General features: G+C 38.6%; 1 protein-coding gene across 1 annotated transcript; it reads right to left on the bottom strand.

The window, feature by feature from the left end:
• Positions 1 to 4,139: 4,139 nt before the first annotated feature.
• LOC134212831 (putative SERF-like protein) lies at positions 4,140 to 16,165 on the bottom strand. The gene is made up of 3 exons (XM_062691049.1): positions 15,831 to 16,165; positions 5,484 to 5,589; positions 4,140 to 4,457 (listed from the first exon to the last, which is right to left on the bottom strand). Exons 1-3 carry the CDS (start codon positions 15,835 to 15,837, stop codon positions 4,388 to 4,390), a joined length of 183 nt encoding a protein of 60 aa, XP_062547033.1. The 5' UTR covers positions 15,838 to 16,165; the 3' UTR covers positions 4,140 to 4,387.
• Positions 16,166 to 16,418: the final 253 nt, after the last annotated feature.

Raw genomic sequence — 16,418 nt, 5'->3', positions numbered from 1 at the left:
GAATTTACAATATATTTTTTTGTTTGTACAAAACAATTTTTAAACCAAAAAGAAAAATGTTTGCTTTCAACAATATTTTTCTTAAATTCCAAAAAAAAAATATTGTGTTCAAAAATTTATTTTAAATGTTATATTAAATTTCTTGTGATTATCAATTATTTTCATTTTTGATTAGGCGTCGTGTGGAAAATAAAACCACAATAATTATATTTGTAATTGTTTCAAATATTTACTTCACAAACTAGTTTATAATATACTGTATTATTTATACTGGATTGCAGTAGAAACAACAATGAAAATTTTAGAATTAAATATATTTCAGTTTCGATTTTAAAAATAAAATATTTGAGTTTAAAAAACATTTCAATAATTTTATTTTTTAGTTCAAAAAGGTAGATTTTCTCTGCGTGTAGAGAGGTGAGTTTCATCGACGAATGCACTGGCGGTTGTGCTCTACCAACGAGGCAGCAACGCACGGTGGTGCCGGTGGACTTCGGGAGTGCTCCAGGTCAAGTGTCAAATGTTCCGAACATGATGAGGCAGCATACGAAACAGCCGAAGAAATCTCTGAAGATGAAGACATCACTGACACTTCTACTGATACTATTGTTGAAATGACTGTGCTCCCTTCGCGAAAATCTTCAAATCCACCTTCTCAGTCAAAGGTGTTGAGGCGCAGCGGACGGGAGCACGTACTACCAGGCAAGTACCAATATTTTCATATGCAAAGCAAACGACTTCCTGTACAAAACATTTCTCAGGTCCGGCCATATGATTCAAGCGACTTTGAGGGCTTCAGCGATGTGGATAGCAACCCCGATCCAAACCAGTGCTTAACTACAAATTCGAACCGAAGGATGACCACGAACGTGGGAAACAGCGAACCGAAGAACTACGATGGCATCGCCGCACGCAGAGAGCTGGAAGCAGGCGATGGCGGAGGAATTGGAGTCGATTCATGCCAACAACACTTTGACGTTGGCTGATCTCCTTCCAGGACGGAAAGCTGTAGGATGCAAGTGGGTGTACAAGATCAAGCATGGCATCGCCAGAGAGATTGTACGGTTCAAGGCTCGCTTGGTTGCCCAAGGCTTTAGCCAGCAATACGGATCGGACTACGATGAAGTGTTTGCTCCAGTGGTACATCAAACTACCTTCCGGACGCTAATGGCAGTTGCAGCGAAGAAAAACATGGTGGTGAAGCAGTACGACGTCAAGACCGCATTCCTGAATGGCGATCTTGAGGAGGAGATATATATGCGGCAACCATGTGGATTCGTGCAAAGAGGAAGCGAAGGCAAAGTCTGCCGACTTAATCGAAGCTTGTACGGGCTGAAGCAAGCGGCAAGAGCGTGGAACCAGAAGCTACATGAGGAACTGGTTCGACAGCAATTCGAACGCTGTGTATCCGATCCTTGCCTGTACCGGAAGAAGTTGAAGGGGCAATGGTGCTACGTACTGGTGTATGTCGACGATCTTGTAGTGGTGAGCGATGATCCGTCAATGATTGAAGCGCTCGTGAGGAAGCTGAAGCGGTCTTTCGAGATCAGCGAACTGGGTGATATTCGTCATTACCTAGGGATGGAAGTAGAGAAAGATAAACACGGGGATTACTTTCTGACCCAACAGAAGTACATTCGAGAGCTAGTCGAATCAAGCGGATTGACGGACGCTAAAGCATCCAAAACACCGTTGGACCCTGGATACATCAAGAGCGAGAGCAACGGGACGCCGCTGAAGACCAACACCGAGTACCAGAAGCTTATCGGGAAAGTGTTGTACATAGCTGTGAACACCCGACCCGACATTGCGACTGCGGTATCCATTTTGAGCAGGAAGACGAATCGGCCCACCCAAGAGGACTGGACCGAGCTGAAACGTGTGGTACGGTACCTCAAGGGTACAGCCGACTATCGACTACGACTAAGCAGGAAAGGTGAGACCGGTACCATCATCGGCTATTCTGACGCCGACTGGGCGGAAAATCGAGACGACCGAAAATCCCATAGCGGTTTTACGTTCAAGGTCAACGGAGGAACGGTAAGCTGGGCTTGCCGTAAGCAAACATGTGTAGCACTATCAACAGCAGAAGCCGAATTCATCGCACTTGCTGAGGCGGCACAGGAAGCACTTTGGTTAAAGCTACTACTGCAAGAACTGAACGACGAGCAGCATGTAGTCATCCACGAGGACAACCAAAGTTGCCTGAAGATCATGGAGAGGGAGAAGCTATCAAGGAAAATGAAACATATCGCAACGAAAATTCATTTTACGAAAGATCTGGTTGAGAAGCAAGAAATGAAGTGCGTGTTCTGCCCATCCGAAGACATGGTGGCGGATCTACTAACGAAGCCGTTGGGGCGCACAAGACTGGAGAAGTTAGTCAAGTTGATTGGACTGACTGTTGCCGTTTAGGAGGAGTGTTGTAGAGAAAACGGAAACGGTCATAGTAGGCGTAAGAATAATTATTGTCATTAATATTTAGAAAATAAATCATTCGCATTTGTTCGTTCATTCTAACCAGACGTATTTCTATCCACTGAGAGTTTACTCCTCACAAGACTTATTTATTTCAAAGCAGTTAGTACAACATCACCTCCATCACCTTCATGACATATGACACTTTCATTAAATTAAATAGGGGGAAAGACGGCTTTGGCAGGATTTGTTCTATTATTGACAGGGGGTTTTTTGTCGACCGAATTTTATGAAATTTGGCCACAATATTCTTTGATATGTAAAAAATGTTTAGGCCAAATTTGAGCATAGTCAGTCATAAAAAACCCCCCTGCCAATAATAGAACAAAACCTGCCAAAGCCGTCATTCCCCCTACTAAAAATGTTTAAAGTTCGCATTGCTTGATGAGCTTACAAAAAGATATTTTAAGTTACAAGATAAAGATTCTCGCTGTCCGGAACATCTTTTGCTGGCGAGGATAGGATGCTAAATGTCAATGAAGGAAAATACATACGATTTGACAGTTAGGTACCACACATGTTTCGGACAGCAGAACAAAGGGAATCGAAGCTACAATCTTTATCTTGTAACTAAAATATCTTTTAGATTACACGATTAATTAAAGTATTTTCCGCATAAGAAACATAGCTGAGAAATATTTTACCTTGCCGTACTCTACTAAAATGATATTTTATCCTCCAAACGAGTAACAATAAAGTAGAACCAAATTATTCTTCTTACATATTCATAATCTCAACGTTAAAATGTACACAACAAGACCTATTAAGGGCCGATGCCCACGTAGCGTTGACTAAAGCGTGACGACCTATACATTTTTTAGACGCTGCTTACTAAAAGTGTGACATAGGAAGCATCCATAAATTACGTAAAACTTGGACGGGGTGGGGTTGCCAGAAGTGTGACGATCCATATAAAATTTTTAGACACTTCATACAAAAAAGTGACAAAGGTGGAGGCGGGGGTTGAAAATTGCCATTTTTGCGTTACGCTCTTTGCAAATTGAATATCATTCGGATGCTTGGACGAACTAATGACCATTCGACCTATTTGAATTTTCTTTCTCCATCTAAGAATTAAAACAACTCGGTGGATTTCTTACTTAGAACTATTATAGTTTATACAGTTTTCGTTTCTGATGCATGCCATGACTTTGAACTACAATTTATCTTTGTTTAGTAATCCCTCTCGCCGCTAGTCTCTCGCTTTATGCTGTTAATCTGCTGTATATAATGCGTAATAACTTATGCTTTTTCGAACACGTGTATTGTTTCTAGTATATGCTTCGTTTTATCAATCCTATCCCCGTCAGTGAACGATCTCCACCGCTAACCTGAACTGTGAGCGATCTTACTGTTACTGCTCTATAAATCGGCATAGATTATGACGTGATATTTTTTTCAAATGGCTGATTACAGTAACTATTATTGTTCTGCTCGTATGTTTTTATCGGAAAATTAGTACTCCTCCGTTTTATTATGGTCTCTACTATAGTAATACCTGCTGTATTTGTTGTTCTTGTGTTTGCTATGTGTTTACCCTATTGTTCGCCTATGTAAGTGATTCGTGTGATTCCGATTATTTCATGTCGCATTGCTTTTTCCTAAGTTGTAAATGATTGAGGTGTCGGATAAATCAAAATTAAACAATATGCACAAAGATGTTTATGTAGAAATATTTTACTAAAGATTTTATTACTTAACGCAAGTTGTTAATTCTATTGCAAAACGATCATTCGTCACTAACATATTCGTAGAAAAGGGGTCAAGTGCTTTCTAGCGTGAGTGGAGAGAAAGTAGTGACGGTGATTTTAAACTGCATTTTTTTACCGCTTGTGTTGTTTCACTTTAAAAGAAGGGATTTCTTCGGTTAGCTCAGGATGAATTGATTGCTGCTGGTCGGTAGTGTATATTAACTCTTGGCTTTGGTCGCTTGATCCTGTTCCTTCTTCTGCTGCTTCTGGCGCATAATGTCGGCATCGCTGCACCGAGAGTGTTTGTGTGTTCGAGTGAAAAAAAAAATCAATGAAAGACTAAATTATTGCAAAATTGAAAGAAAAAAACTAAATTGGAATTGGAATATCGTTATTCGATTCTAAACGTATTTTTAGTAATGTCTTGATTTAAGTAAAAGTAAAGTAAATTCAGACAACAGTTCTAACTTAACACAACGATGTTCACTCTTTGATAATCGCACACTGATCTTAGGTTAAGGTGGGCGAAACCTAGAAAATATTAGAATAAAAAAAAAATTACACAAATAAAATAGAATACCTATTTTTGAATCGAATATCAGAAAACTAATATGATGCAAAAGCTTTAATTCAGTAAAAATATTGATTTAAAAATTTTCAAAAAAAAAAATTAATAATTTTATACATTCTAAACAAAAGTGAACAGGAAAGAAATGAATTAACTTGCTCTAATAGAGATTCCAATTCCATAAGATGTACCAATGTACGATAATGGTGCTGTACCAGGCAACTCTCCATTGCTCGAAATTAAAAAGATTGACAGTTCAGCAGTCGCAATCAAGTACCGTACGTTCGGTACAGAATTCGTTTAACGAACGGTACAGAATTCGTTTAAAGAATTCGGTAAAAAATCTTGGGGTTGTATACAAGACACGACCGGTCGGCGTAAACTACGTAAAACCAAATATAGAACTCTGAACCAATCATTCCGCTCTATATAGAGAAGGAACCATCACACCGACACTACTACGTGCTACTACAAAGCTTTAGCAGCCCCTCCCACTCTGTGAGGGAGTGGGGACTCCACTGTCTAGTAGCTAGACCACCCTTTTCATACAACCCAGTTTAATAATTGTACCCTAAAAGTAGTCAATTACCAAGGATTTGAACACGCTATATGCATGATGGAGAATTCATGAAAGAACTAAAACTTTCAATAGTTTAGCATTGAAATAAAAAGTTTCAATACTACTGGCAAATTGGTGAAAAGTTTGTATGTAAGCATTTTAGCGAAAATAACCCCCAAATACATACCGTTGCTTTCGCTGTTCATGTGTCAATCCGTCTTCTTTGTTTTTCTTTTGAGCTGCTTGCTGTTTCTTCATGTTTCTCTCACGAGCAAGTTCGCGCTGGTTACCACCTGGAAAGATAGTGCACATTTTCATTTTCATTCTGCAGCGTTTGGTGGAACAAGGATTTCTACGATTGTATGACAAATTGCGGAATGTCATTCCGCGGAATTCCATATCTCGGAGTCCCACATTGCGGAAATCTATTTCGCGGAGTGTGACATTCCGCGGAATGGTTCATGTCGCGGAAATTACCCATTTCGCAGAATAACATTTCCCGGAATAAACCATTTCGCAGAAACATTAAATACACTATTATTTAAATCTAAAATACACTAAAATAAATAAACCTGAGTAAATACTCTTTACTCAAATATCTGTGAAGATTCACAGAGATTTGCACCAGCAAAAACCAAAACATGGTGTCAGAAGTGGACAAGAAATATTAAATTAGCTTAGTTCGCGTTGAATCGTACGAATAGTATTCGGTCTCGGTCTCGGTTTTTCAAATTACTTCACGGATCGTCGACGACCACGAATTATCGCGTTCGAAGGTGTTACACAGGAGCCTTATCAAGATGGCGGAAGAAGTTGCACAGTTGGTTAAGCAACAGAATCAATTTTTTGCGTATTGGGCAGAGAGAATGGGAAACTTCCAGATAACCATTCCGAACTCATCGTCACCAGCACATCAGATTCTAACTTCACAGTCAGTGCCACTACCACCACCACTATGTTTGAAAGGAGATATGGAGGAGAGTTTAACATTTTTCGAATTCAATTAGAAAAATTATTCTGTTGCTGTTGGAATGAATGATTGGCCCGATAGTGAAAACAAGAAGAAAGTCAGTTTTTTGTTATCGGTTGTTGGAACCGATGCTCTGAAGCGGTATTTCAATTTCGAACTCAGCGATCAGCAGAAAGCTACACCCGAAGCTGTGTTAGATGCCATTAGGGCGAAAGTAGTGTCAGTTCGAAATATCATTGTTGACCGACTGAAATTTTTCTCTGCGATTCAGACACCGACAGAATCCATTGTAGAATATGTGAGCCGTTTGAAAGTGCTGGGAAAACCGTGTCGTTTTGGTACATTGGAGCAAGATATGATGGTGTTCAAAATAGTTACATCAAACAAGTGGTCTAGCTTAAAAGCCAAGATGCTTACCATGACTGATGTTAACTTGTCGAAAGCTATTGATTTATGTCGGATGGAAGAAATTACCGCCCGACATTCAAAACAGTTATCGTTAGAAGCGCCCGTAGATGTCAACAAAATCTTCGACCGGGTCTGCAAGTTTTGCGGTGGACGACATCCGCTCAAACGTGGAGTGTGTCCAGCTTTCGGGAAACGTTATGATAAGTGTGGAGAAAAAAACCACTTCCAAAGAGTCTGCAAGTCGAACGGATCGTCATCTAGTAAACCAAAAAGTGGAAGGAAAGTGAAGGCAGTAATATCGTCATCAAGAGCCGAACGCCCAGTTGATGTATACGACGCAGATGAAGAAAAGGAAATCTGGATTCAAGAAGAGGAAGAGGCAATTATTGGGAGAATTACGGATAACTCTGCCAGGAGTGGTGCTGTTCTGGCGGATTTGTCACTGAAATTCGGAGACGTGTGGAAGGTTATTAGCTGTGAGCTAGATACCGGTGCCAGAGCAAGCACTATTGGTATCGACTGGTTGAAAAAGTTGTCGGGAGGAGCTCATCCGGAATTGGATACGTCAAGGTGCCGCCTACGAGCCTTTAACGGAACATCGATTGAAGTACTGGGGCAAATTAAAGTTTTTTGTCAGCATAAGAGTAAGCGATACAGGATGGTATTCCAAGTTGTCAACATGAGTCATGCACCACTATTATCGGTCACTGTGTGTACCACACTGGGTCTGGTAAAATTCTGCAATGCAGGGGACACCTTTGAAGAAGCTCTAATGTGCCATAACCAACGACTGGAAAAATTGCTTGTTCGTCTTCGGAGTAATGGCATAAAACTCAACCTTGCAGAAGCTTACTTTGTGCCAAACGTCCGTCAATTTCTTTGGTCACGTTCTCACTTCCGAAGGGGTGAAACCTGATGAACGAAAAGTAGAGGCGATACGAAACTACCCTGTGCCCACGTCGCCAAAGGAAGTCCATCGATTTGTAGGAATGGTTAACCACCTAGCAAGGTACATTCCAAATTTGAGCAGTAAACTGGTTGCGCTTAGGAAGCTTATTTCAGAACATTCTCGTTGGAGATGGACATCGGAGGAGAGGAGGAGTTTGATAACGTGAGACTGGCTATTTCTGATCATACCGCTTTGCAATACTATAACTGCACGGAGTCACTGTTCATAGAATGTGAGATTGTGCCACGTTTGGCCTAAAGTCGTTTGGCCTAATGCCGTTTGGCATAAGGTCGTTTGGCCTAAAGTCATTTGGCCTAATGGTCGTTTGGCCTAATGGTCGATTGGCCTAATGGTCGTTTGGCCTAATGGTCGTTTGGCATAATAGTGCAGTGCAAAAATAATGAGACGTATGAAGTGAGTGTAGTTTGAAAATTAATAATGTTGTAATTAATGTATTTCCAAATTCATAATTAGCCGTAGTGAGACGCCATTGTTAATTGACAACGTTATGTCAGACAGGACACACACATACACAACAAAACGTAGCCTCTGTAAGTTAAACACAACAATAAGCCTAAAATTATCAAGAATATTTGTTAACAACTAATTTTAATTTTCATCAAAATCATAGAAATCCCTGAAGAAGGTGAAATATACACCGAAACGTCGGAAAATAGATGCAATAACGTTTTAGCTGCTTTATAAGACTGAAAGAGCCGATAATAGTCAAACAAAAAAATAAAGAAATTAATAATAATAGGTACATATAGGCGTAAACGATTGAAATATATTGTTATATGAAATTCTTTCTGTAGGTGCAAAATAAAGCCATGTACATGTGATAAAAAAGCAAAATACAAACTAACGTTAAAATATTGCAAATCACTTTTACAATACAATAAAACCAGGAATTTATAAAAAGGAAGGTATAAAAAACAATGAATCAGATATGTTTTGGCAATGTCGACATATGAAAACAGTATAACTTGAAAGAACTGATCATGCTTTAAAGAAGGCATCAACATTTTTGGAAAATGCTTGTCATATGCAATACCAAAGTAACATGCAGTAAAACTCGAAAGAACAGCACATGCTTTAAAGAAGGTGTCAACCATATAGTAAAGATTGTATGTTTCCTATACAATGTCAAAACTGTAAAACTCAAAATACAAACTCCATTCGATTTTGGCATCACGTTCAGAACATTTATGTTGTCAAAATCGAATGATTTTTGTTTTCTTATGACATTGTACGTGGATTTCCCTATTGGACCCGACCGTTCGAAATAGTCGCTCCTTGAACGGTCGTTGAAATCGCCGTTTTCACCTTCACACCCGTCTTCATAATAAAATCTGTCAAAACTGGCAAGCCTGCCACGTGCTTTTTGCTGTTTCCCTCGGACTTCTCTTTCTTTTTCCGATGTTTGACATCTGTTTTGATAGACAAGGAGCAAAAAACAAGGTAATCTACCATACATTTATTGAGTTTGGCAAACCTTGCTGGAAAAGGGAACGTTTGAAATAGGCAAGTGAACCGACCTTCGAATCCATTGGTCAAGTAAATCCACAATACTTTAACATTTCTTCACTTTTTGTGACGCTAGCCACACTTTAACCTTTTTTTACATTAAGATACTCATTTTTGTTATATTTATGTTGTAAAACTATGTTGATTTTTCTCAAAATTGAACCCACAGAATTTTAATTCGAAACGAAAAGTGAAATGAAACCCAATTTTAATCATCTTTGAGGGGAATTGATGATTTTTCGGCGGAAACATTTTGTTTTATTTTTAAAAATCAAAATGTTTATCCAAAACTTTTTTTTTCAGGCAAAATATACATTGAAGAAAGTGAGTTTCCAAACAAAACATCAAAAACTGTACTTCAGACAATATTCGGCTAAAATTGAATTAAATCGCTTATCAGCAGAGTGAACCCAAACTTATGGCCATATAGTGGGTGAACCCAAACTTTTGGCCGCCAGCCGTCTCCCTAATAAAGAAAATAATAATAATAATAATAATAATAATAGAAAACTTTGAGCCGATGCATACTATGCACTTGAGTAAACATTTTGATTTTTAAAAATTAAAAAAATTCCTCCGAAAATCATGAATGCCCCTCAAAGATGATAAAAATTGGGTTCCATTTCACTTTTCATTTCGAATTTTTTTGTGGGCTCAATTTAGAGAAAAATCAACATATTTTCACAACGTAATAATAAGACAAATGAGTATCTAAATGTAATATTTTAGTACATAAAAAAATTGTTAGTTTAAAATACCTACGGTGCAAGATCTACTCAAATTCTTTGTATCGAGCTAACAATACCCGAAATCGGATGTAAGACGGCGAAAATACGACCAAAAACTTTTGCCTATATTTTTCGAGGGTGAACCCAAACTTTTGGCCGGGAGTGTACATATCGTATGTGACTGACGATGACTATCGGATAATGTTGTTATACACCAATAATAGTAGCATTAAATAAAATATTAACATTTTCACATATTTTACTTGAAAGAATAATTTACGTTTTTCAAATTATGCCAAACGACCATTAGGCCAAACAACCGTTAGGCCAAACAACTTTAGGCCAAATTACTTTTAGGCCAAACGGCCTTATGCCAAACGTCATTAGGCCAAACGACTGTAGGCCAAATGACCTACAACCGAATGTGATGCTAGTTGTTATGGTCTAGGAGTAGCAGTGTGTCAATCCAAGGGAGTTGTTGGTTACGCTTCCAGGACGCTCACCAAGACTGCGAGAGGGTATGCCCAAATAGAAAAGGAGTTATTGGCTATCGTGTTTGCGTGTACTCACTTTGATCAACTGATTGTTGGCAATCCCGAAGTCATCGTGAAAACTGATCACAAGCCGCTATTGAGCATTTTTGACAAACCTCTTCTCACCGCCCCTAAACGTGTGCAACACATGTTGTTAGCATTGCAGCGATACAATTTGGCGGTCAAATATGTAAAAGGCAAGGATAATGTGATAGCGGATGCTATATCCAGAGCACCTAGCGATGTTCTCAATCAGGATGATTATGCAAAACAGTGCGTGTACAAAATACTTGCCGATTTGGAAGAAGTCAATCTCACAAATTGCCTAAATGTATCCAGCGAACGCATTTCGGAGATCATACGCCATACGGCCTGTGATGAAGCTGATGATGATGTACGCAGAGGATGGCCGCAAACCATAGATCAAGTTCCTGGTCACGCTAAAATGTATTACAAATAACTCAAGATGGGTTGGTGTTTCGGAACGAGAAAATTTTAATTCCTCCCTCACTGTGGCGTTCCATGATTGACCGGGTACATATGGCACATTCTGGCGTAGAAGGTACACTGAAACTAGCACGTGCAAATATTTTTTGGCCTGGTATGTCAAATCACATCAAACATGCTATCTCGCAATGTGATAAAATTTGAGTAAAAAGTATTTACACAGTTATATTCATATGGGCTATTGTCCACTTTGAAATAGAAGATTGGCATGTATGATACATTTGTACAATGTTGTGTAAAACTTATCTCATTCGCATTCAATAATCATTGAATTAACAACTTAAGCATATGAAAAAAATTTCATTGAACAAATGCTATCTGTTGAAATCATCCTTCTTCTATATTGTTCATAAATTCACTAGCCAACATACAGATGTAAACGGATCCCAGTTTTTGCCTTATATACCGGGCAAATTTGCGCATTTTAAGAAGGCAGAACCCCTGTTTTTGCTTCATACCGGGATGATGCACGCATGTAAGGTAGGCAAATTCAACTATTTTTCAATATACCGGACCAATGCATGCAGTTCAAGAAGCCAGAACCCTATTTGTATTTTGTCGCAAATACTAACAAACAAATGTCGAAATTACCACACTGTGCAACATGATGGTACCTAATAATAGAAAACGCGGAGCGAGGAATGAATCATTGCAACTGATGAATGATTAGACTTTATCAATGATTGAACTAACTTATTCTCTCTTTCTGTCCAATAAGAAATGGTTGGACCCCATGACACAGAAATAGGTCACTAAGCTAAGATACTGTAGAATGGCACAATTCGACATCTCAGAGCAAAACGAACATGCAATAAATCTAAAGATGCTTTTTGCAGGGCTGGTAACGGATTCCAGCTAAATAGAATTGGGTTGTTTAGGAGTAAAGATGTTTTAACATATTCTGGATCTGCATAAAAAACTGAGCTAAACTCTGATTTTTCAGAATTTTTGGGGCACCGTAACTATTTTAAATTTAAATGGAACTAAAAATTTGTTCTGATGCTCCATTCTATGGAGCCATTCTATGAATGTTAGTGTAATTCTATCGATTGAAATGGTTTTGCTGCATGTGAATAAAAGGTTTACAAACAAAAGAAAATGTTGGAAATCAAAAAAACATGTTTTGCTGAACAACCCAATTTACGCGTTTGAGAAATGAGGTAATTTCGATTGCAGTTCATTCACAAATAACATAACGCTAAAATTGACCATTTTAAGTGTAGATTAAGGTTGTGTAGAAGACACGACCGCAGGACTTGAACTACGTATAATAAATCAACTAATAATGCTGTGTAGTTAAGTGTTTTGGATATATAATCATCTTCTTCTTTTACTTCTACTACTTTTACGTCAAACATTTTAAAATTCCCGCATATTTCCCGATATTTTTGAAAAATTCCCGATGTAATTTTGAAGATTCCAAATAAAAATTTATATTCAAGTTTCGTTTATATTTCAAGTTTCAAGTCAAAATTAAAGCACTTTTAATTGACATTTACTGTAAAAAAAAATCTAGTTTAATTGTCTCAGTCAATTATTATTAATATTATCTTTATTAGTGAGGTTTTCGACCCTGGGCCGGTTCACCTCGTTCTCATTCAATTCTTTGACTAATTTAGGGTAAATTCTTCTAAGGCTTCTAAGAGTAAAATCGGCAATGATTCAACGGCAGTCAACGAGGAACCGAGAAAAATAAACTTAGGCTGTTGCGCCCTTTTCAATTGTTGGTCTAGAGTTAACCTTCTTCTTCTACTTCTATTGCTCCACATTCCAACTGGAACTTGGCCTACTTTTCAACTTAGTAATCTATTGGCATTTCCTCAATTATTAATTGAAAGCTGTTCTATGCCCGCCATTGTATGAGAATGGATACACTATGTCCAGGGTCTCGAGAAAGTTTCCAACCCGAAAACATCCTAGACCGGACCGAGAATCGAACTCGCCATCTCCGAATTGGCAGTCCTACGCCTTTGCTCGCTAAATTGAAGAATCCGTTAAGTAAATAAACATTTTTGCTTCTGTCAATATTTTGGCATCCATCTTTTCCAACACCTTATTTTTTCAGAGATGGGCCAGCCTAGGGCAGCAAATCTCGTTAATTAAGATAATAATAACAATAGCCTTTATGTTCTTCATTGCTTGTTTCCTATCTCTATTTTTTTCCTTAATTTATTTTCAGTTCTTGAGACGTATTTTATCTTAAGCTGTGAATTATTATTGATTTGATTAATTCTACTATTACTAAGACTGGGATTACTTACTGGGAAGCAGTGTTACGATAGACGGGGATACCTTCGAAGTGGTCGAGGAATTCGTCTACCTCGGATCCTTGCTAACGGCTGACGACAACGTTAGTCGTGAAATACGAAGGCGCATCATCTGTGGAAGTCGGGCCTACTACGGGCTTCAGAAGAAACTGCGGTCGAAAAAGATTCGCCACCGCACCAAATGTGTCATGTACAAGACGTTAATAAGACCGGTAGTCCTCTACGGACATGAAACATGGACAATGCTCGAGGAGGACTTGCAAGCACTCGGAGTATTCGAGAGACGGGTGCTTAGGACAATCTTTGGCGGTGTACAAGAAGACGGTGTGTGGCGGCGAAGAATGAACCATGAGCTCGCCCAGCTCTACGGCGAACCCAGTATCCAGAAGGTAGCTAAAGCCGGAAGGGTACGATGGGCAGGGCATGTTGCAAGAATGCCGGACAGCAACCCTGCAAAGATGGTGTTCGCTTCCGATCCGGCAGGTACGAGACGACGTGGAGCGCAGCGAGCGAGATGGGCAGACCAGGTGCAGAACGACTTGGCGAGCGTGGGGCGTATTCGAGGATGGAGAGATGCGGCCTCGAACCGTGTATTGTGGCGTCAAATTGTTGATTCAGTGTTATCTGTATAGATGTAGACTAAATAAATGAATGAATACTATTACTAAGAATCCTGATCTTATTATGGCATCATATTTTATCATTTATGCCAGTCTTTCCTTCATTCTTATGCTGGTTTACGACCAAATAGTGTTCATGAATCTAAAGCACTTCTTCTGTACAGCGTTACCATGTGGTCGGGGTTCAGCCAAACCGCACCAAGCGGCTTTTTGACTGACAAAACTCGAGTCGCTTTCAAGAGAATATAAACCAAACATATTCTTCAGGAATCCACAAGTTCCACAACGAAATGCTAATTAGCGTCTTCTAAGACTCTCAAAGATATTCTTGGTTTTAGAAACCTTGAAAAACGTAGGTGACATGTTGCTTTCCATTATCACTACCGAGAAGAGCTCTAGACTCGACATTGAAGAAATCTGGTTTCAATATCATTTTCATTATACTTTTGACAAAGCCGGATAGTTCCTCAAATGGTTTCAAATGGTATGTGGAAAAGCCTATGCGTTTAAAATAGTGAACGATGTTTTTCATGTTTCACACTAGGCACACTGGCACACACTAAACAGCAAACTTCAAATAAACAAATCAGTGCTGGCTGATATAATTATTTTAAGGCATGTTCATAGATAATGTATACTTTTTGTTTTTAAGAAAACAATACACATAATATGTAGCCATTTTTTCATCAACAGCAAAAAAAAATCCCTTTTTGTTCAATAAAATCATTGGCAATAAACCTATCTACCTGTGTGTAATTTTATATTGTGAAAAGATTTCATTATTTAATTATATAATTTGAAATAAGGTATCCTGTAGATGTAGGACCTGGCTCGAGTAACGACGTTCGGCTGCTAGTAGCAAAAATAAGTATAGACCTGTGTAGGCAACAAAAAGGTATAAACACATTCTTATCTGTTGTAGTCATTTCGTTACTCTGCTCTCAAAATTTGAACAAATACTAAACAACCCAACTTAATTCATCAATTATTAGTGATTGCCGTTCACAAATTAGGTAATGCTATGGGAGGAAGGAAGGGGTCAGGCCAAGCGTTACGGTCCATACAAAAAAAAAATAAAACTTCCATACAAATAGTGTTACGAGGGGGAAGAAGAGGGTCTAAATCTGTCAAAATTTGCATTACGTAATTTGTCCCCTGTCCCTGTAATTTGGGGCCCTTTTTAGCCGTGCGGAAAGATGCGCGGCTACAAAGCAAGACCATGCTGAGGGTGGCTGGGTTCGATTCCCGGTGCCGGAAATTTTCGGATTGGAAATTGTCTCGACATCGCTGGGCATAAAAAGTATCATCGTGTTAGCCTCATGATATACGAATGCAAAAACGGTAACTTGGTTTACAGTTAATAACTGTGGAAGTGCTAAATAAACATTAAATTGCGAGGCGGCTCTGTCTCAATGTGGGAATGTAATGCCAATAAGAAGAAGAATTTGTGAACGGCCTCATACTGCCTTTTTATCAAAACACCAACCTTATATGGTTTTATATATTTCGATGCAAATTTTCTTTGTTGTGCCAGAATGGCATGAAAATGAAACTACTACTACCCTATCGAATGCAACATGTTGCGAAAATCCCGTTGGTCTCCTTGTATCCTAAATAGCATGAGACCATCATACGTGGACAAATTTCCCGAAGGCTGAGGCTACTTTTTCTATCACTGAACTAACGCCATATTTGGCATTCGTTTTTGATGCTTCGAACTTTATTTACTAATATCCAAAATCGTCCAAACCTTGTCAACACATAGTTGAATTTCCTTTCAGATCTCTTATAACATTAAATTTTACTTTGAATTTTCAAGTAAGAGAACGCAGCTTTTGTGGATGTTCAATAAATCATGTGGAACAATCATTTTATTCATGGAGTAACAGCCCTGGTTTAAGAACAGCATCCATATTGGTTTGCCGAAATGAAGAAGTGTGTAACAATGAATCCGATATTCCATATATTAACCTAAATTAACAGTACAATGACTGATTATTATCTACGAGTCATTTTACTACTTACGAGTCATTTTGTCTGATGTTATAAATGAATTTATTCCTCCAAAAGCAGAAAAGTTCCAATCGGCTCTTCTTTTTTCGGTGCTCTTCCGCCCAACTAATGACGCGATTTTCTTCGGTAACCTGCTGCACTGCCGATTTATGTTCGATCCTTTTCTTTTCAACGTGTCCTGATTTTATAGGAAATCGGTATCCTTATCAGCGGAGACTTCCGGTGGAGTTTGGATTTCACTCTTTCACGACGTCCCCGAAAGGCTGTGATCGATTCCGAATCAAAAAGATGACCCTTCACAAAAATGATGGCTGTTTCTGATGGTGGCGATGGCGAGTCGATGTTTTCGATGTTTCTAGATTTTTTCGACTTTTTGAAATGTCAAAATTTTGACGTTTATTGATAAGCGAAATAAAATACAGAGTAGACAGGCGGATATATTCACGGAAAAAATTAAGAATTCAAAAAGTATCGCAAAAAGGAAAGTAAATCGGCAAATAAATATTAAAATATTTATACTTGGAGTCCAATAATATAATAATATTGCGACTGTTTCCACGATTTCCACCATTTGGACTAGATGCCTTGATAAGAGAAACG

This window comes from Armigeres subalbatus, chromosome 2 (genome assembly GCF_024139115.2).
Source record: "Armigeres subalbatus isolate Guangzhou_Male chromosome 2, GZ_Asu_2, whole genome shotgun sequence".
In the NCBI taxonomy this organism is placed as follows: domain Eukaryota; kingdom Metazoa; phylum Arthropoda; class Insecta; order Diptera; family Culicidae; genus Armigeres; species Armigeres subalbatus.
Note: the sequence above shows the minus strand (reverse complement) of the source record. Positions and strands in the feature narration are given on the sequence as shown.